The sequence below is a fragment of the Pituophis catenifer genome, unplaced genomic scaffold (genome assembly GCF_029215685.1).
Source record: "Pituophis catenifer annectens isolate HBS135680 unplaced genomic scaffold, rPitCat1.0.hap2 SCAF_1, whole genome shotgun sequence".
In the NCBI taxonomy this organism is placed as follows: domain Eukaryota; kingdom Metazoa; phylum Chordata; class Lepidosauria; order Squamata; family Colubridae; genus Pituophis; species Pituophis catenifer.
Genome location: NW_027256881.1, coordinates 81225713 through 81246605, shown reverse-complemented (window position 1 = coordinate 81246605; position 20893 = coordinate 81225713). Strand labels below are relative to the sequence as shown.

At 36.8% G+C, this 20893-nt stretch overlaps 1 protein-coding gene across 1 annotated transcript in view; it reads right to left on the bottom strand.

The window, feature by feature from the left end:
- Positions 1 to 20893, bottom strand: part of SYNE1 (spectrin repeat containing nuclear envelope protein 1) — a 335993-nt gene that overhangs the window by 161177 nt on the left and 153923 nt on the right. Inside the window, exons 63-76 of the mRNA XM_070932643.1 lie at positions 19391 to 19534; positions 18851 to 19015; positions 18058 to 18375; positions 16663 to 16818; positions 15085 to 15255; positions 13584 to 13910; positions 12319 to 12471; positions 11799 to 11966; positions 10177 to 10353; positions 9483 to 9629; positions 7955 to 8080; positions 7104 to 7280; positions 5195 to 5460; positions 1354 to 3514 (exon numbers count right to left, since the gene is read on the bottom strand). Coding sequence (XP_070788744.1) covers positions 1354 to 3514; positions 5195 to 5460; positions 7104 to 7280; positions 7955 to 8080; positions 9483 to 9629; positions 10177 to 10353; positions 11799 to 11966; positions 12319 to 12471; positions 13584 to 13910; positions 15085 to 15255; positions 16663 to 16818; positions 18058 to 18375; positions 18851 to 19015; positions 19391 to 19534 — 4656 coding nt within the window. The remainder of the gene's footprint in view (positions 1 to 1353; positions 3515 to 5194; positions 5461 to 7103; positions 7281 to 7954; positions 8081 to 9482; positions 9630 to 10176; positions 10354 to 11798; positions 11967 to 12318; positions 12472 to 13583; positions 13911 to 15084; positions 15256 to 16662; positions 16819 to 18057; positions 18376 to 18850; positions 19016 to 19390; positions 19535 to 20893) is intronic.

The window sequence follows — 20893 nt, the reverse complement described above, 5'->3', positions numbered from 1 at the left end:
ATTCCAACAGATGTTTAAGATCCTGGAAAAATCCATGGATGTCCAAGAATACAAAGTAGAAATTGCCATTCAAACATATTTCCTTTTCTCCTCTAAGTAATTAAAAGCTTTCTTGATGCCCTAAATCAAGGGTGTGATCCTAGAGCATATAACCTATGAAAATACCTACCCTCTGGAATCAGTTGCCCCCAGAGATAAGGAGAATCCAAGACCTTAGCGCCTTCCGCCGTGCCCTTAAAACCCACTTTTTCCAGCAAGCCGGGCTGGCTTAAGAAGAAATCTTAAATGTTTTAATTGGTTTGTATTTTTAATTTTGGGCCAAATTTATATATATTTTAATTGTTTTTAATATTTGTATTTCATGTTTTTTAATTCTGGCTGTACACCGCCCTGAGTCCTCAGGGAGAAGGGCGGTATATAAATTTAAAATAAATAAAAAAAAATAGTTTGTAAAATTATTGGCCTGGTATTGACCTTTATTCCACAGTGAAACGGGTAACAAAAAGATATTAAAGGGTTATCTCAAAAATCTGATAACACAAAATCTTCTGGCAAGAATTTTCAGAAGTACAATCAATGAAGTTGTCATATTTCACACAGTAGAGATGTCATTACCTCCTCTGATGGAAAAAAAAAGGTCTATGTGTAACAATGATTTACTCAAATTTATGTGAATAGAATTTCCTGCTTGAGCAGGGGGTTGGTCTAGAAGACCTCCAAGACCCCTTCCAACTCTGCTGTTCTGTTACTGTTTTCTAGGGTTAAGGTGCAGAATTAGAGCAACAATTTGATGCATTTTTAATCTTTATGTCAACTTCTTTGCTTTAGATTATAATGAAAATCTGGCACTGAATCAGGGGTGAAATGCTCCCGGTTCGGACCGGCTTAGGTGAGTAGGTAGTGATGGCGGTGGGCAGTTCGGAGAACCGGTAGCAAAAATCCCTGCCCCCGCCCCCCCCATGCCCAGCTGAGCCGCGCGATCATCAGAGCCTTTTTTTTTCTTTTAAATGGCTCTGACGATCCAAGCTCTGACGATCCCAGCTGAGTTGCCTGATCGGCAGGCAACTCAGCTGGGATCATCAGAGCCTTTTGAAAGCATTTTTTTACATGGCTTTACATGTACAAAATGGTTTTAAAAGTAAAAAAAAAAAAATTGGCCACGCCCACCCAGTCACATTACCCCCACCCCCACCAAGCCATGCCCACAGAACCGGTAGTAACAAATTTTAGATTTCACCCCTGCACTGAACATATCACTGAATATATCACTGAAATGTAGCCTGAACAGATTTGTATTCCACATCCATTATTCTGTGGTAAATAATTAACAATAGGAATGCAGGACATACTGACCTGCCTCTTTTGTATTCCTTCCTGGACTTCACTGTTGAGTTCAGAAAGCTCAGTAAGGCTGTTTTCCAAGTCCACAGGAACCAGTTCTTTGGCTTTCGTGTATTTCTCCTTTTCTTTATTGCTTAGTGCTCTCATTATCCTTAGGCTGGATTGTACTTCTTCCTGTTGGATCTGAACTGTGCGAATCTCTTCTTGAATGCTGTTCAGTTTTGCATCCATGTTTAATGGTTCATTCAGGTCTGCTTTGATGCGTCCCAGCCAATCCAGAGAGCGACAGATTTCACTTTGAAAATCTATGCGCTCTACCAGCCTGTTTTCACACTCCGCCACTTTATCCCCAATGGCAGTGTGCAATACCTTCATCATTTCCTGCCAATTTCGCACTTGATGATCAGCTCCTTCACGAACAGATGGGTCAAGCTGGGAAGAAAGCCCTTCAAGATGTTCAGCAATGTGTTTCAAAAGGATTCCAGAATCCTGAAGACTACCAGCTAGGAAATGATACATTTTTAGCTTTTCCTCAGCTGGAAGGGTTTCTTCATTCACTTCTGCTTCTTTTTCTTTTATGGAATTTAGTTTCATCTCAAGCTGCTTATGCATTTCTTCATGTTCCTGATAAGCCACCATCATGTCTTCTAATTGGTTAACTTTCTGTTCTATCTGCCTTTTTAATTTGTGATACAGCGTAGCAAGTGTTAACATCTCTTCTGGTAGCCATGGCTGCCCAGTACTTCGAAAAGCTTCCTTCTTCTGGTTTAATTCATCTACTGCACTGCCAAGGCTTTTGATTTCTCTTAGGACATTTTTGTAATCTTCCATAAGCGACACAACTTCTTTAGCTGTAAGAGTAGAGGGGGTTTTACGCAAATTTACAAGCTGATCTTCCACTTCAGACAGTGCCCTTGTTGTCAGTTCAATTAATGATGCATATTCTTTACGGGCTGTAATTGCTTCTTGGACTTTACAGAATTTATCTTTAGCCAAAGCAATGATCATATTAAATTGTTGAGGCAAGGCACTGAGTTTTTCCTCAAGATAGGATCGATCCATTTCATTAAGTGATGGTAAAATTTCCTGGCCGTCTTTTTGAACTATCAACAAAAGATTTTCATATTCAGGAAACTCTTCAAGAATCTGCTGATACTTAGCTAATTGAGAATAAAGTTCTGTGTTACTATTCATTAAATTGATTTCTGGGAATGAAACAATATCACATTGCTTTAACCAGTGGCATGCTTTATCCAAATCTTCTTTAAAGTATTTCCTAGAAACTATATGTTTTTCCAGATCCATTAATCGCTGGCTACATTTTTGTAAAATAATATCATACATGTTTTGCAGCGTGTGTAGTTTATCCAACACTTCACTTTTCTCTTGTTCTGTTGTTTCCTTCATAAGGTTCCTCCCTTGAGACCACAGTCCAGAGATTTCACTCTGGTAGACCTTAAGGCTGGCTTGTATACTCTTACAAGACCTGATCTGTTTGCTCACATCTTCTGGTAGCAGACAGATATGTTCGGGGAATATTACCTTTTTCTCATACTGTTTAATTTGATTCATGACCTGAAGGGCTGCTAGGAAGAACTGAGTCCTGTCAGATAATGTCTTATTTAAGTGCTTTCTTCTCTGCCAAACCAGATCACTAAGGAAATCCACATGATTTTGGGCATCTGATAGACTTTTTTCGAGCATTTGTCTTTCATTAAGCCCTAAATTAGTTTTCACTCTATCAGCTTCCTTTATTAATGTTTTCAAAACAAGCTGCTTGGCTTCTACTTCACTACAAAGGGTGAGGTGATCCATGAGAAAATTTTGAGCCAGCTCAGGAGGCGGGCTGTGTTTAAGAGCTTCAGAGATGCTAGGCTGCTGCTCTTCTGCCCACTCCATTAATTCTTGAAGTTTGGCTTGCACAACACTCAACTCTTGTAATGTGGTGACAGACAGTTGTATTTTCCTCTTGACTTGGTCCTCCAGCTGGATCCAGCACTGCTCAAAGTATCCTGACTGTTCTTTGACTAGTTCTCTATCATCCAAATTTAGATGTTCAGTCACTTTTTGCCTCTGTTCCTTTAAGTTTTCAAGAGCAAGCCGTTTATCCTGCAGAGCCACTGACAACTTTTTCAAAGCCTCAAGATGTGTAGCTGTACTCTCAGCATCAGATCTGTTAAGCAAATACAACAATGCATAGTAAATATTTCTATTACAGAGCAAGTTTTAGAAAAAACTTTTTCATCATATATATACCTGATTCTTATTGCAAAGTACTATGTGTATGTATGTTTTGACTTACAACATATACCTGCAGAGTTCATAATATTAAACGTACATATAATTTCACCATTACAGCATCAAGCATTCACCTTAGAGTTGGAAAAGGAAGAAACAAATTAATTTATTAATGAAATTCATTCCAATGAGCCTTTACACTCAGGAGCTCAGCTGTTGTTGGAAGGAGAAACACCTTTTTTTTTTTGGTCTTCTTGCCTCTACTCATCTGAAACTCTACAACAAAACACTGCAAAGTTTATTTTGAAATATAGATCTGTGTATAGAAAGTGCACAAAAGTTAGAGGTCCATGAGATAAATAAAGAGAATGCTGGAGATTGGCACGGGTCAGAGGTGGGTTTCAGCAGGTTCTGACCAGTTCTGGAGAACCGATATTTGCCTGCTAGAAAGGTGGATCAAACTAAATAAAAACTATTCAGGGTGGTGATAGGCTACATGATGACATGTGAGAAAGAAAGACACAAGAATCAGTTTGCGGGACTGCAGGTCTAGAGATAACTCCCTGATTTCTCTTATCCCTCTTCTAGCTGATCCCCAGTCTGGAAGAGGAGTCAGGAGTCAGGATTATAGGCGGCTTCTTAAATGCCACCAGATCTTTAGTCTCATGGATTATGTGGTCCATAGGATTAGAGACATGGTAGGTAAAGGCTCAGCTCCTGTCATGGAATATGAGAATGACCTTGGGAAAGGGAGGAAGGGGAAAGAGAGAAAGAGTCGCAGACTAGGCAATGGTCATTTAAGAGGCAATAAAGCCTGCAGAAGTAATGGAGGCATTGCATACATGTCAGAAGGGACCACCTCTAGTTTCTTGGACTGTAAAGGCAAGGGGAAGAGGAGAGAGATGTACTTTCAGACTTGCAAGATTCTGTTCATGTGACTTTACAATAAAGATAGAGCTAGTGCTTTTGGATATGATTCTTATCTCTACTATCTCACCAGGCTGACAGCTTCCCTGTCTGCTACCTCCCAGCTCTAGGAATCTGTTGGAAAGGAGCTTGTACAAAGGAGTTATGCCCTTGACAATTGGTCAGAATTAACCTTGACAGCCCCATCTCAGTTAAGGAGAGAGATTGCCAGGTTTTCCTATCTTTGGTGACATGTGGAAGGATCTGAGGGAAACCGAATCACTTCTTTCCTTAACTTGACTTTCACACAAAACATAAGGAAAACAAACAATTTCTGTAGCAGAATAGAGACTGGCAATTTTGGCAGCAAATTTTATGCTGACATTATTTCCTTTTGGCTGAAGGCCTGTTGGTTAGAACATTAACTGTCCCAGGGGAAAACCCACGGATTGTTTTGGTTGGTCTTATTGTACCTTACACCTCAATGATCTATTTCAGTGCTTTTTTTCATGTGTATGTGTAAAAACTGTGCTATCTAATAATATTCCCAGTGAAAAAGATCTAAACGGTATAATAAAACATGCCGAGATAGAAGAGGGAGTACTAAGTTAAGTGGAAAAATATGAATTCCTAGTAATTCTTAATGCTGATCAAGTAACAAAGCACAGACGTAGTTCTGTCAAAAATAAGGCAAGGAGACCATCCTTACCTTGCCAAGTGATCCCATTCCTGCGTAAAGTTTTCTAAAAATACTTCTACCGCATTTAGGCAATCATGATAATCTGTTGTTCTCTGAAAATCTTCTTTTCTACATAAGAGCACGTTGCTGGTTTGAAGGCAAAGATCAAGCCAATAGTTGCTCAAGCGTCCTATTTCCTTATGCTCTGGTGACTCTTGCCCTTCTGTCAATTTGCTCACTTTTTCAGTCACTGCAGTCAAAACTGTCTGTTTAGATTGTAGCTTCTGGCTGAAATCCTTAATATTAGGAGATACAAAAAAGAAAATAGCAAGAAGGAATTCTGTTAACGTCTAAAAAGGGTTGCTGAATTGTGTTTCAGATTCTATGACAAAGCCATAAATTAAGACAAATGCATTTCTCCCTTTCATGAGATTGTAATTTTTTTTTTGTTTTATTGATTCCTTTGGGAACAAAGGGGTAAGACTTGTTTAATAACAGAATAACAGAGTTGGAAGGTATCTTGAAAGTCTTCTAGTCCAACTCCTGCTCAAGCAGGAAACCCAATACCATTTAAGACAACTACCCTTTCTACCAGCATTTAATTCATCTCTTTCATAGTCCAGAAACTATCAAACTACATCTTATAGACCAAATCTGTCCCACCACCTGCTTTTGTATGGCCTGACAACTAAGAGTGAGTGGGTAGATGAGCAGGTCATCACCATGCCCAAGCTTCAGCTGAGCTCAAGGGCAAGGAATGGAGCTGAGGACTGGAGCAACTTGGGTGATGGCAACAGTCTATCCGTGGCCTCCTTGCTGCTGGTTGGCACTGCCCAATGGCTGTCTCATTCCTTGGACTGCAAACTTGCCATATACAACTGTGGAGATGAAGAAAGGGTTGGATCCAGCCCTTTACAGCAGGGATCCAGGCTATGGCCCAGTACCAGTGTGCAGCTTGTTGGGCCGTGGAACGGGTGGGCAAGCATGTCCTCCACTTGTGCAAATGGAGTTGCTCATGTGGATGTGCACCTGCCACTTGTGCAGAACAATCCCCTCTCCCCACCCCCGCTGCCACTGCTGGTTCTCCGCAGAGCTGGAAAGGTTGGGGATCGCTGCTTTATAGTATAGAAAAAGTTTGCCATGCCCTGTCCTAATGTCATACTTTAGAAGTATTTCCCTTTACACTTTTCCAGGTCTGGAAGTAGCTATTCTTAAACATATTCTTTAATTAGATATTAGTTTAGCTAAACAGATTCCCAAATACTAAATCTCTTCAGCAATAATGCTGAACCCCTCTGCTTGCTGTAAATAGTTTTTCTTCCTTGCATAAATTCCATGTGATCATTTGATTCTTCTTCCTACTAATTCAATACCTTAGTGCTGGAATATACTGTTGTATATATTCCATTTTCAGAATTCTTTGGACGAGTAACTGTAATTGCAACATCATGTACTTGCAATTTTATGTACCGGCACTTGATTTTATCATTTATTTCCTGAAATTTTATTTTCTTGCGTCTTTTTTTATTAGGTTAAGAGAACCTCTTATTTATAAATTATAGTGGATTTTATGGAAGCAAATTCGGTTACAGAATTCAAAAATGCTTTTCAATTATGTAACTTCTAAAAACAATGTAACCTAAATGATAAAATGCCATTCCTGTTCCAATTCTTTCTGAGTGCCTTCATTTGTTCAAAATAAATAATATAGAACAGCAAGGCGCATGTTTCAAATGAATTGTAAGAAAAGTGTCTGGGTTTCTGAAGTGTAGCAACTTTGCTGCAGTTCATTAAAGCAATGGTCTTTTTCATGTTTCTATCTGAGCTTTAAAAATGTTACTGCTGGTTAATTTTCTATTGTCACAAAAAAGCCAGACAATTTCAGAAGTAAACTATTAATTATGTATTTCTTCTTAATAAAACAAGAGATGCTCCTTACCTTCACCTGTAAAACCATATTATGAGCAATATTTAATTCCAGCTCTGCCCCCCGTCTCTTCATATTCTGCAATTGCTGTTCTGCATCCTGGAAATAAATCCAAAGTTCCTCTTTCATTTGCTTTATTTCTTCCCAGCCCTGAGCAAGATACTGGGAGTTCATTATCCTATCTTCAATCTGGAAAATACAGGGAGGAATAATGGAAATTTTAATGTAATTAATTCAGAGCTGTCTTAGATGTACACTATCCATTTATGTAGGTCAGGAGATTTATATTAGAAGGGGGTGGGGAGACAACCTATAAGAGTGGAAGATAAACAGAGCATGCATAAGTCTCTAATGCTCATGTTATATGAGTTCTATGCACATGAATTCTATACAAAACAGTTGTAACCATCCTTATAACAGTTATACGTCAATGAAGATTCAATCTGAAAAAAAATGTAAATTAAAGTAATGTAAAATCAGATGAACCTCATTGTCAGGAAACAACAGACTTTTCTTAAAGAATTAAACATAACAAATGAATATCTTTGAATTCTGTCCCAAGTTATATTCTTTCCTCTTTCTTTATTATCTTTCATTCTGGAGTTTAAGGAACCAACTTCTGCAAGCATGACTGTAAGCATGTTTCTTTATTACCTAATTACCTAATTGGTGAGAAAGTAAGATAATCACATGTCTAAGAAGAATGAGAGAACAGCTGCTACAATTTATCCCATACAATCTCCTTTGTTAATTGAAGTACAGTAGTCATCTCTTCAAACCAATATTACCTAATATGAACCTGTAAAAAACATAATTACATGTCTAAGAAGCATTACAAACAGCTGTTATAGTTTATCCCATACCGTTTGTTTTGCTACTTGAATATCTGTTGCTGCACTTTTTACTGTGCTGCTTGATAAATCATCAATGGAGCATAATAGATCCAAATAGGTGTTTGCCTGCTCTTGCATGGCTCTAAAATGTTTAACCTAAAAAGAGTAAGAAAAGATTATCAACAAAACATATGATTTTCAAATTCCCCTGAAAATGCTTAGCAAATAAAGCATAGCAAAATAATAAACTGCTCATGGTATTGATATTAAATGACACATTTCTTTCTGTAAATATTAATAAAGTAACCAAAGAGACTCTGTATTGATTATGCATCTGCATTGTGCACAACATTAAAAATATGAATAATTCAGATTACATTTAACTTTCTAATTAAAAGTAACTTTGACTTCCACAGATCTCTCTCTCTCTCTCTCTCTCTCTCTCTCTCTCTCTCTCTCTCTCTCTCTCTCTCTCTCTCTGTGTGTGTGTGTGTGTGTGTGTGTGTGTGTGTGATGTATCTTTCAATGGATTACCCAACTGAAGTTTGGATCATTTATTGGCTTCACTGAAGAAAAAGGACAATTTTGCTTCTTACTGCAAAATTAAAAACAACAGTCTGACTGTCTAAACACACTATTCTTCATCTGAACGCAGCAATCACTGATTGGTTTCTTTCTGTAGGTCTTAATACAGCCCAGTCTTCATAGCATTATAATCTGAAATATTATCTTTTGAAGTCTATTCTGCTAAAAGAAAAATGTGCTTTTATATTTGCAGAGTAAACTTAGAAGAATTATTGGTGTGTAGTAGAACACAATAGAAATGCCATTAGGTTTCATCGATCTATTCCACGTTAAATTTATAAGCAGGATATTTTAAAGGTTCAAGCTTAGTAAATACCCAAAAATATCATTTTGGAAAAATGATCTCAGATTAAAAGTAGCTAGTAAAAGAAGTATAGTTAAGTTAGCATGTGCATTTCTCTCTGTTTGTATGTCTTTATCGCATTTATTAGTTATAACATAATCAATTTAACAAATGCCGTAAACAAGTGAGCTTGTTTTGCTTAGTGCAAAATTGAGTGATTGTTTTCAGGTCACTGGGCAGGAATGAAGAGGCTTTTGATGTTCAAAAAACATGCTTAACATTTTTTAAGAATCTGGGGGCCCTATAATACACAATGAGAGTGAGAGACTAATGCACAATGGCTGGGATTATATCATACGTTTATCCTATTCATTGAGTTTGTTCAAGGAGGTTCATCTACACTTGACCTAAGATTGTCTTCTGGGAAAGCAGAGTTGATACTTTTAATGGCCTTATCAATCTCTGGAATATAATCCATGTCCTTGCTGATATTTAAAAACTCTTTAAGAAGAACCTGCAGCTCAAATAAGTAGCCTTGGCTGTTGAAAAAAATTAAGGTCAAACTTAATTTCTTGGATAGGAGATATTGGAAAATTACAGGACTGAAGGCTACAGTGGATAATGAAAAGGGGAGGGTGGAGTGGAGTGAAGTAGAGAGGAGAGGAATATTTCCACTTAGACTGCTGATACCTGCTTAATGGCATCTGCTGAACTAGAAGGTCGATGAGGATTGGCCTTTAACTCTGGACAAACTGTACAGAGCCAAGCTTGGCATTGCTGAAGAGTATCCTGATGGTTAACATGTTTCTGGAGTTCATGCTCCAAACTTTGATATACCTACAAGAAATAAGAATAAGAAGTAAGAATTCCTTTAATATTAATGATTATTACTAACTAAAATGGACTCTTGGCCAAAAATATAGTCTAGCTGATTAAATTGAGTGCTAGACTATAGAAATCATTGAACCTTTATAATGCTAATTAATATAAAATGAATATTCCCTATACATTATTCCAAAGTTTGACTTGAAATATTCTACTTTGGTAAATATCTATGGAGATTCTCAATCATCCAGGCCATGGTTGTCCCAAAGGTGCTTTTTCAAAAGGCAAATGGATTTTGTTTTTCCTTGAAGACTGAGGAAGTTACTTGGATGAGAAGCAAAACGTCTTTAAGGAAAAACAAGTTGCCTTTTCAAAAAGCAACTTTGGGACTACTTTTGTAAATGTTTTCAAGCCCCCACCCACCAATTGTTATTAAATTCATTTTTCAGAAACTGTTAAGAAACCATTCCAGTATCTTATTATGTTGAGCCAGTTTCTACCTAATTGCCACCACTTGGTTCCTGTATCCCCTGCCAAGTATTAAAAGATTGATGCTTACTTTTTGAGTTGTGCTACAGATGGCTGAATAGCTATCTCTTGTTCCCTGCAGCTGGGTTTCTATATTTTGTTTAAATTTTGCTTGGAGATGTTCTGCACACTCTTTGATTAAAGAATCTCCCTTGCTCTTAAGGATGTTCAGGCGATCTTCAAATCCAGCAATTTCTTCCATCGTTGCCTAAAACATTATTAAATTACAAGTAGGTCAGAATGCTCTTAAATGACAGGAAAATATATTACAATTGAATGTTAATGAAAAAATGCCTAACAATATGTTACAGGAGTGTTGGAGCAGAGACTGTAAAAGATGTACTTAAATTTCTGCACTGAGTAGAGAATTTGTACCTAAACGAATTGTTGATGGTGCACTGGTTACAATGCAGTATTGCAGGCTAGTTCTGCTGACTGCCGGCTGCCAGCAGTTTGGCAGTTTGATTCTCACCAGCTCAAGGTTGACTCAGCCTTCCATCCTTCCGAGATCACTAAAATGAGGACCCAGAAATATGGGTCCTCATTGGGGGAAATATTGGGGGAAATATGCCGACTCTACAAACTACTTAGAGAGGGCTGTAAAGCATTGTGAAATTGTATATAAGTCCAGGTGCTATTACTATTGCTAAATGTCATTTTCCTAGCTTATGACGCTATTTATGAACTGACCAGTTAATTCTAAAAATATCATCAGGAACCCTAATTCATTTGTTCATTTGTGAAAGTTTTTTTTAAATACACGACTAAGCTTTTTATAATTTTATAATATTATACTTTTTTTAAAAAAAACCTTTTCATTCCCCTTTATCTTTTTTTTAAATTACCAAGAGAACTTAGTAGTTAGCAGTACATAAAATCTAATAAAATGAAACATTTTCTGTAATTTATGAGAAAAACCTGTATAAGATAATAGTCTACAAACCAGTGGTGGGTTTCAAATTTTTTACTATCGGTTCTGTGGGTATGGTTTGGTGGGTGTGGTGTGGCTTGGTGGGCATGGCAGGGGAAGGATACTGTAAAATCTCCATTCACTCTCCAATCCAGGGGAACGTTACTGCAAAATACCTATTTCTTCCCGATCAGCTGGGACTCGGGAAGCAGAGAATAGATGGGGGCGGGACCAGTCAGAATTTTTACTACCGGTTCTCTAGAACCTGCTGAAACCCACCTCTGCTACAAACATAGGAAGCTGTAAACAAGATCTTACATTTTTAATCAACTAAAAATATAGGATTATTTATGTATTACAAAGACTGCATATAATGTTCACTGAAAATCATCTAGTGTTTGAGGAAGGTGGTAATCTTTTTCTTAAGTATAGAAACACTGAATATATATGGTTTCTATGTACACCTGTATATATATCATCATTTTCCTATCTGTAGACAGTAATAAAAATAACTAATTGTCAAAATCTTAATTTGATTTATTTAAATGTTTGCTGTCTTGGTTTTTAAAAAAAAACAATAGAAAACAATTTATATAGGGTGTATTTTCTATTTTCTTTTCAACTGTTGAGAAAACTTTTCAAAGAACATTTATGAATATTAGAAGACAAACAGTTCTTTACTTGAACTACAAAGTATAGTAACCATCTCTTCTACTAGAGAGTTGTTGATTATGTAGACCTACCTTGTGACTGGCTAATTGTTGTGTTATCACTTCTAGATCACTGTTCTCCATGAGTTCAGGGGTAATCAGCCTGCTGGACATCTGCAATAACCACTTTTCTACTTCCTGTAAGACACTATTATAGTCTTCATGTTGTTTCACTTTCTGCTCCAAGCTTGCAACCTGCAACTGCATTAACAGAAATCAGATACTTTTCAGTTGTTTCAAATGAGAATAATCTCAGATCTTCATTCTTAAAAGTTCAACTGCCCAGTTTTCTTACTCATCAGTATGACAATCCTTTTTTATTTCATTTGTAAACTGCTACCTTAAATAAGGTATTTTATATGATGTTGATTCATCTCTCAACACAAGATCAGGTTCAACAGGATTTTAAGAGGTTCAAGAATTACTCTCAGAAAACAGAAGTCTCTTCTCATAAATAAAATATAGTTAGATTAATTTAGATAATCCATATTACAAACATAAATTTACTTTTAATAAAAAGTATTAATATTGTATATCTGGTAAAAAAAAGTACCTTTGCTATGTTGCAGAGCTCCTGGTATTCATTCTGAAGTTTTTGAATATTCTTATCTATATTAGTGTCACAGATCAATTCAAGAAGGCTTTCTCCTTTTTCCACAACAGATCTGATTAAAGGTTCGTGGGATAGGATGGTCTGCTGCACTGTCTAAAATTAAAATCCAATTAAATATTTTTAAAAATACAATGTAAGAAAAATAAATATAGATTTATTTTTGAAGAGAAAGAGAGAAAATCACATTCTCTTTATAGGACAGAACTCAGCAAAATATATATCATCTTAAATAGGGGTGGGTTCTACTTACCTTTACTACCGGTTCGCAACAGGGCCGCTTGCTTTGCTCGCTTGCGCGTGTGCTCTTCTGCACATGTGCAGAAGCATTCTGATGACGTTGGGGTTGGTGGGTGGAGCCTTCCTCTGGTTTTACTACCGGTTCTATAGAACCGGTGCGAACAGGGGGCAACCCACCACTGATCTTAAACAAATAACCTCATTTGATGTTTGCTCCTTTCAAAACTTTATCACAAAGGTGATAGAAGGAATCTTGTATTTTCCCATTATCTATCTATCTATCTATCTATCTATCTATCTATCTATCTATCTATCTGTAAAAAAATCTATTTGGTGGCATTTGACACAAGAGATCTTTTGAAAAGCAAACAAAGGGAAAAACTTGATAAATCTCCACTTTTTAGATAAAAAAAAAAGCCCTGGTTGCCCAGTGATTAGAATGCAGTACTGCAGGCTAACTCTGTTCATATTGCCAGGAGTTTGATTCTCTCAATCCTGACCGGCTCAAGTTTGACTCAGCCTTCCATCCTTTCAAGGTCGGTAAAATGGGAACTCAGATTGTTGGGGGCAATATGCTGACTCCGTAAACTGCTTAGAAAATGCTGTTAAGCACTGTGAAGCGCTATAAAAGTCTAAGTGCTATTGTTATTAGGACAAGGATTTAACATTCACAATGTGAAGATTAGTCAGGAAAAAGAATCTCACTAACCAGCATTACAGATGCAGGGACACTGGAAAGTGTTTCTTGGATCACACTGCATGACTGCAGCTTAGGGAGACCACTGAAATTTTGTGATGGTCTGCTCATTTAATGATTATATTGATAATACTATGTTTAAGAATGGGTATTTAATAAGAAAGCATCAGTAAAATTTAGATTGTCAAACTGGATATCTGAAAATATCTAGGGGAATTAAGTTTCTAATTGAAGAATCCTTTCATTTTGTAAGGCACAACATTATCTTTACCTTGTATTTTGATAATTGTGCCTTCTTCTCATATAATTCCATTTTGGGATCCACTGTATTATGCAGTATGATTTGATAATCTGTTAGCCACTGTGTCTGTACTTTGTATTTATCTAAGAATTCCTTTGTTAAGTGAAGACATTTCTCTACGGCTGTACATTCCTTTCTGATAGAACAAGTCATTTCATCAAGTTGTTCTACATAATCACTGATTTGTTTCTTTAGTTGTTCAGCTTCATTTTCCTCAATGTACTTAATAGCTCTTTCTCCCTTCTCTCGGGCAGATTTGAGCAAACTGTGACCAACTTCCATGTCACTCATGAGATCCTGTGAACAAAAAATGCACAATATTTAAAAGTAAAACAAATCATTTGTGAAAATTCAGAGTGCAAAGATATTCTATTGCTAGAAATTGGCTCACTTGATCACATTTTGATTTACCTGAATTCAAACAGGATTTTTGATCATGCACAGAGCAGTTCAAATTCTCTCTGAGGCATGAGCAATCAACCAGGAAGATGTAAATTATAACATTTTGTCAAAATCAGACGATAATTAAATTAAATTAAATAATTTAAAGCAATTTAAGACAACAAGATTATAGTTGTCTTAAAGTGGACATTACTTAATATTTAACCCTACTTGTATTTGGCCACAGAGTCGGCAGCTCTTAATTAATGTTTGTGTGTGAGTAGAAGTGATAAGGTAACAAGACATCATCATGTGTATCTATTTTTTGGTGTAGCTTTCAATATATCCTTCTTACATATTATTGATATAATTCCAATTATGTCTCCATAGGTGCTTCTATATATTATCATGGAAAAACAGAATATTTTCAGGTTACATGGCATATAAATTTAGTAAATAAATAAATAAATAAAATTTAACTAGCAGTTTACACATCAGTATTTCTATAGTAATTTAATTATTGCACAGAAATGCTTATTTAGCATTTTAAAAAGATTAAACTGAAAATTATGGAAAGATATACAAGCTTTAAGGAAAATGCCATATCATCTATTGTCAGTATTTCAAATTCTAAAACACTGTTATTTAAACAGAGCATCTTTCAAATAGTATCCTAGAATTCTTGCTATATCTCAGTTTATCATCAGTTTTGTTAACATTTCTTTGAATAAAAAGCAGTGTTGAACAATCTGCCTTGCTATTTCAGTTCTCTCTCCCTCTCTCTCTCTCTCTCTCTCTCTCTCTCTCTCTCTCTCTCTCTCTCTCTCTCTCTCTCTTTCCAGGTATTGTACTATTTCACAGCAAAATAGCAGGCTCCAAATCTCATTCTTAATTGCATTTCATTCTCTAAAATATCTCTATAAATCCAGTATTTCTATAAATCAATGCAAAAGTAATTTTCTAATGTAGGTAGTTTGAAATCCACTGTTCATAGATTTCTACATCCCTGTAGTGCTACATTTATGATATAAACATTAATGTCATATATAGTTATATTAGATATGCAGTGACAAATTGCAATTGAGTTTACCTCAAGTTTCTGCATTTTTTTCTCCATTAATGCTCTTTCCGCTACATCACATTTTGTCACAACATTTCTGAATTTCCTAAGGATAGCTTCAGACCAGTTTTTGTAAGCACTGAAAGCTAGTTCAGATTCTTCCAAACTTCGCATTTCTTCTTCTAGGAATTTTATTTGTTCCTGCAAGCAGATGAGAAGTGAGACTTATTATTCATTCACACCTCTATTAAACCCACAAAATATTGTATTTATCAGTGAAATACAGCATACAGTGGAGAAATCAACTGCTGCTATTAAATCTTTCTTAATATAAACTAGACAATTCTTATGGAATATGGAAACATAAACACTGGTTGTCTTAGTTCACACACACTTAGAAGGCAAAATTATGCCCTGTTTATGCTGATAATTCAATACTCCTTCAATGTTTATGGGTATAAAAATGCCTCATATGCTGAAAGGCTAATTGAACTTTGATACTACCTCTAAAATGACATTGTCTTGTCCCAATATTGCACACCTCCTGGTCTGACATAGACAGATGACCAAGGATGCAGAGATCTGCACATGCTTCCATTCACAAGGGACTCTGTGATCACACAACATAACATGTATGCAAGTAGTATTTCTTTGCTCAGAAATGTATTCTCAGTCTGTGGATTACAAGGAATAGGGCCAGGAAACTGTACAATGAAGGTAGAGTTACCAATGTGCCTGAGAAAACCCTTTCACATGTAGTTACATTTTAAGTCTTAACAATATGTTGAAAAAAATGCAACAATGAACTCACAGATGCTATAAGAATTAATTTGATTTCTTCAGAAAACACTGGTTATTTTTTAATCACCATTTCTATAGGTAATCCTTGATTTACAACCATAATTGAACCCAAAATTCTTCACTAAGCAAGACAGTTGTTAAGTGAATTGTGCCCCATTTTATGATCTTTCTTGCCACAGTTGTTAAGTAAATCATTGCAGTAGTTAAATTAGTAGACTAGTTGTTAAGTGAAAATATCTTTCCCATTGACTTTGCTTCTAAGAAGGTCACAAAAGGTGATCTCAGGACATTGTAACCGTCATAAATACAAGTCAGTTGCCAAGCATCTGAATTTTGATCACGTGACCACGGGGATGCTGCAACAGTTGTAAGTGGGAAAAACAGTCATATGTCACTTTTTTTCAGTGTCATTGTATTTTTGAACGGTCACTAAAGCAACTGTTGTAAGTCGAGGACTACCTTTATTTCCTGAATTATCAGTTCTTATATAAAAAGAATTAGAGCTCTTGCCTTAGAACATGAGTTGTAAAATAGATAAAAATTATAAAGGCAGATTGAGAGTAGTTCAGTGTAATATAAATGACTGAAACTAATTCTAGTCTAATCTTACAGTTGAATATTAATAGTTGGTGAGTGATCCTTAGTATAATATTTAGCTGTATAATTAAATCTTCAGACATACAGAGATAAGAGAAGCAGAATGACAATCATTCCTAAAAATAAAGCACTTAGAAGTATATCTAAAAATAAATCACTGAATCTTTCCCAATTATTACATAATACTTTCAGAACATTTTCACTATTTACCAGTACATGAAGAACAAGAGTTTGGTATCGAGAAGCAAGTTGGGTTGCTTGTCTTCCCATTCTACTAGAAGTATGAATTTCCTCCAGGAAATGCTGCGCCAACAACCCGACTTCCTCAACTTCGTTTTTATAGACTGTTATTTCTTCATGACAATTCTGAAATAAAGAAATATTTTAAAAGTATTTCAGAAATGACATAAATGTGATTTATAGAACTCTTAAAAATACAAAAATATGGAAACATGAATATCAATTTATAAAATCAAGAATTATAAACCTGTGGTTTTAATTTACAGAATATTTATAGACTATTTTTGCTGCACACACATATGTTACATACATACACATATGTTATATACACATAAGTAACATACACATATGTTACTCTTTTTAGTTATTAAATAGAAAACTTGGTGAAGCAGAATCTTGTTGTTGCATAGGTGGTACTAAATACATTTTTATGAAGGTGTTTTTCTTGTTTTATTGTACATTAGCTTTTCATATATCAGTCAGATCTCATATGTAAATCCAAAAGGCCTATTCTATCAACAGTATTTTCTTTGTTCTCAAATATTCAAAGATTATTTCATAGACTGATGCAAACTCCCTTTCTTCTTACCCATAAGACTTTCACATAGTTGATTCTACTGCTTTCTAATGTTTCTAGTTCTTCTCATTAACATAAACCATTTATCTCTCTATACTTTGAGCCTATATAAAAGATACATAATTAATCTGTTGTCTGTTGTTGTCTGGTAAGGAAAACAGGAAATGGCATTTTGCTGCAAACTTTGATGCAAACTAAACTAATGAACATTTCTCAAATTAAATGAAGATTTATTTTGTTTTTAGCAATTTGAAGTTTGAGGCACAGTTTTACTGTATAAAGATTCCTTGCTATACTTTGGATTAGAAAAGCCGCATAAAAATCAGTAGGAACATTCAGATGTGGTAGTGAGAAAGAAAAAGAACATGTTTGGAAAAAAGGACACAAACAATCCATTTCTATTATTTCCCCAAAACAAATACTTTAAAAATAGAGTGGGAGCCCTTATTCCCAATAGCGATATGCTTAGTATACTGGTAGACTAAAGAGACAATAAGGTGGATCAAAACTGAAGTACACTTAATATAGCTAAGCTTAATATTTCCTCCCTTTCTCTCTCCGTCCCTCCTTTCCCTCCTCCCTTCAAAAAATATACTGTACAAATTCATATACTGTACAAATAGGTAATCTATGCTTATACCAAACAATAATAATATGTCGTATTTAGTTTAAGAATATAAAGGTATAGATTGAAATGAATGTCAGCTTTCAATTGTATGAATTATCAATGACTGCAATAAACAGAAAGAAAAGATTACTGGTGCTCATATATTGTATAATGTCCTCACCTTCAACTGCTGAAGCTGGATTTCCTTTGTGGCTCGGTCAGATTGCCGGCTAGTCCTGATATTAACTTTCTCCTCCAGAGTTTTGAGCCATTGATCCATCTTCAGAAATTTATTCTCCATCAGTTTTAGTCTACTTAAAGTAGTATTCAGTTGTATCCTAACATCAGAAAGCTTGTGTTGGTAGACTGTCCAATCTTGACGGAGAGACTCCAATACTCTTTCCTCCAACTGGGGTGTACCCCATGGGATTACTTCTTCTCTAGCATGGAGTGTTGCATTAAGCAATGCTTGTCCTTCAGCACAATGTACTTGTAATTCCTGAAATGCAAAAATATTGCATATTATACTTTCTAAACCAGATTTTTGTACTAGATTGTTTAAGGTAAAATTGTTTCTACAAACCTGGAAAAAATATGGTTATTATTTCCAAATTATTTTCTAACCATGCACAGCTCTATAGAGGATCAGAATTTTACATAATATACCGAATTAATGCAAAATAGTAATTTTTATTTGCAAGCTCAAATGGTTGATTGCTGTTAGTTTAGAAACAATATAAATTTGCTCAAAATAAGATTTTTGTCTGCACTAGACAAATTTAAAACATTAAAAGATGGCCTAACAAAGACTGACAAACTTGCATAATGCTGTCTTAGCATTTGGTATTGATACTGAAACAAGATGTATCTGAAAAATAGAATCTAATGCCTGCTCCAAGTTGATTGGAGTTTAGAAAACAAAGGATAAACTGCAAGGTAATTATTATTAGGGCAAAATTATTTTAAAATTCTACCTGGAGTTCTTGGAGTGTTGCTTCATATCTCTCTGTATCACCTTCAAGGTGTGATAAACAGTTGAGCTTTTCCTGTTCCTTTTCCAGCCATACTTCAAAGGCCTTCAAATTCTTTTGGTACTCTTGATGCAAGTGAACGTATCCTTCAGCTTTAGTTATTGTTTCCTATTGTTATCAGAAATATCCCGTTATGGTGTAAATCAACAGATTTTCCTGACACTGACCAAATACTGTAGGTAATGGTGATATTTTATTTCTGTAATGCTGCTCATGAGCTTAAATAGTGATTAATAAATAAATAGCTAAGAGATTAATATGCCAATCTTAGTACTTAATTTATCGAATTAAGTGATGCTATTAATAAAAGTGACTCTTTTTTAACTAATAGAAATGCATTCAAATTACACATATGCACACATTTACCCAAACATTCAAATACTATGAATTTGTGGGCAAAGAAACAAAGGCATTTCTTTAACACCTTCACTAAACAATTATAGTGAAGGAGAATAAACATAGCATTGTAAAATGCGGCAATACCATTATTCTGTCTTTGAGATGCTGGTATCTCTCATGAAGGTCTTGCAGTTCAAGCTGAGTGACATAATGCTCGGTCATGCCCGTGCTTTTGACTTCAATAGCTTCCAGCAGTGTACTGTGACTAAATATTTCTTCTTTAAGTAACTGTAGAGGATAAATATCAATTTAACCACTTAAAATAATATGTATTGTAAACGATATATAATTAGAACCTAACTAAAGAAAACAAAAGGATTAACTTCGCCAAGGTTAGCTGCAGCAGAGGGGTCGCGAAAGGAAATTTAACCGGGGGGCAGGGGGACGATAGAAAGGGCTGTGTAATTGAAATCATGAGTGGGAGGGGCAGGTATGACGGGCGCAGGGGTCATATCAAGTGTCGGGGGTGCGCATGCGCTGTCTCCGAGCGATTGCGCACTCCGGCCCCCAATGCGTGACTCGTGTCCTGGGATGTGTAGAGCCTCAGGCCCAGGGTCCGCGGCTGATGTTATGTAATGCCAGGTCGGTGGTTAATAAGGCCCCCCTCATCTGTGATCTTATTTTGGAGATGTGCCCGCCAGGTTTCCGTGCATTTCATCAGCCAAGGGCCCAGGGGAGGGGTGGGGGAGTGGCGGTGATCATTAGGGAGAGTCTTTGTCCGAGGGAGACCACTGTTCCTCAGATAGCCAGATGTGAGTCCCTTTGTGTGAAGTGGGGCCGTGAGGTGCAGATGGGTTTGCTGACTACGTACCTGGCTCCCTGCCACGTGGCAGCGACCCTGCCCGAGCTACTCGACGTCATTGCCGGGGTGGCGGTCGATACCCCCAGACTTATTGTCATGGGGGATTTCAACCTCCCATCCGCAGGTGAGGCGTCAGAGGTGGCTCGGGAGTTCATGGCTTCCATGACGGCCTTGGACCTGACCCAGTTAGTTCAAGGCCCCACTCACATAGGGGGACACACTCTGGACCTGATTTTTATCTCTGGTCAGTGGTTGAATGATCTTGGTAGAGGGGACCTAGATATTAAACCCTTGTCATAGACAGATCATTCACTCCTTCAACTAGACTTTCCTACCGCCTGCCCCCACCGCAGGGAGACGAAACCGACCAGATGGTTCCATCCCAGGCGCCTGATGGATCCCGAAAGGTTCCTGACGGAGCTTGGGCCGTTTCCTGAGACTCTAACACACGACTCGACTGAAGAGCTGGTAGCCGCCTGGGAAAGGGCGGCCGCTGGAGCTTTGGACCGCGTTGTGCCTTTGCGGCCTCTGACCCGATGCCGATCTCAATTAGCTCCTTGGTTCTCTGAGGAGCTGAGAGAGATGAAGCGTCGGAAAAGACGCCTAGAGAGCATTTGGAGGACTAGTCAATCCGATTCCGACTGGACACAGGTGAGGTCTTATATCAAGACCTACCTAGTGGCGATAAAAGCGGCAAAATCTAACCATTTTTCCGCTCTTATCGCATCTGCAGAGAACTGCCCAGCCGCCCTGTTTAGGGTGACCCACTCCCTTCTTCGGGGGGG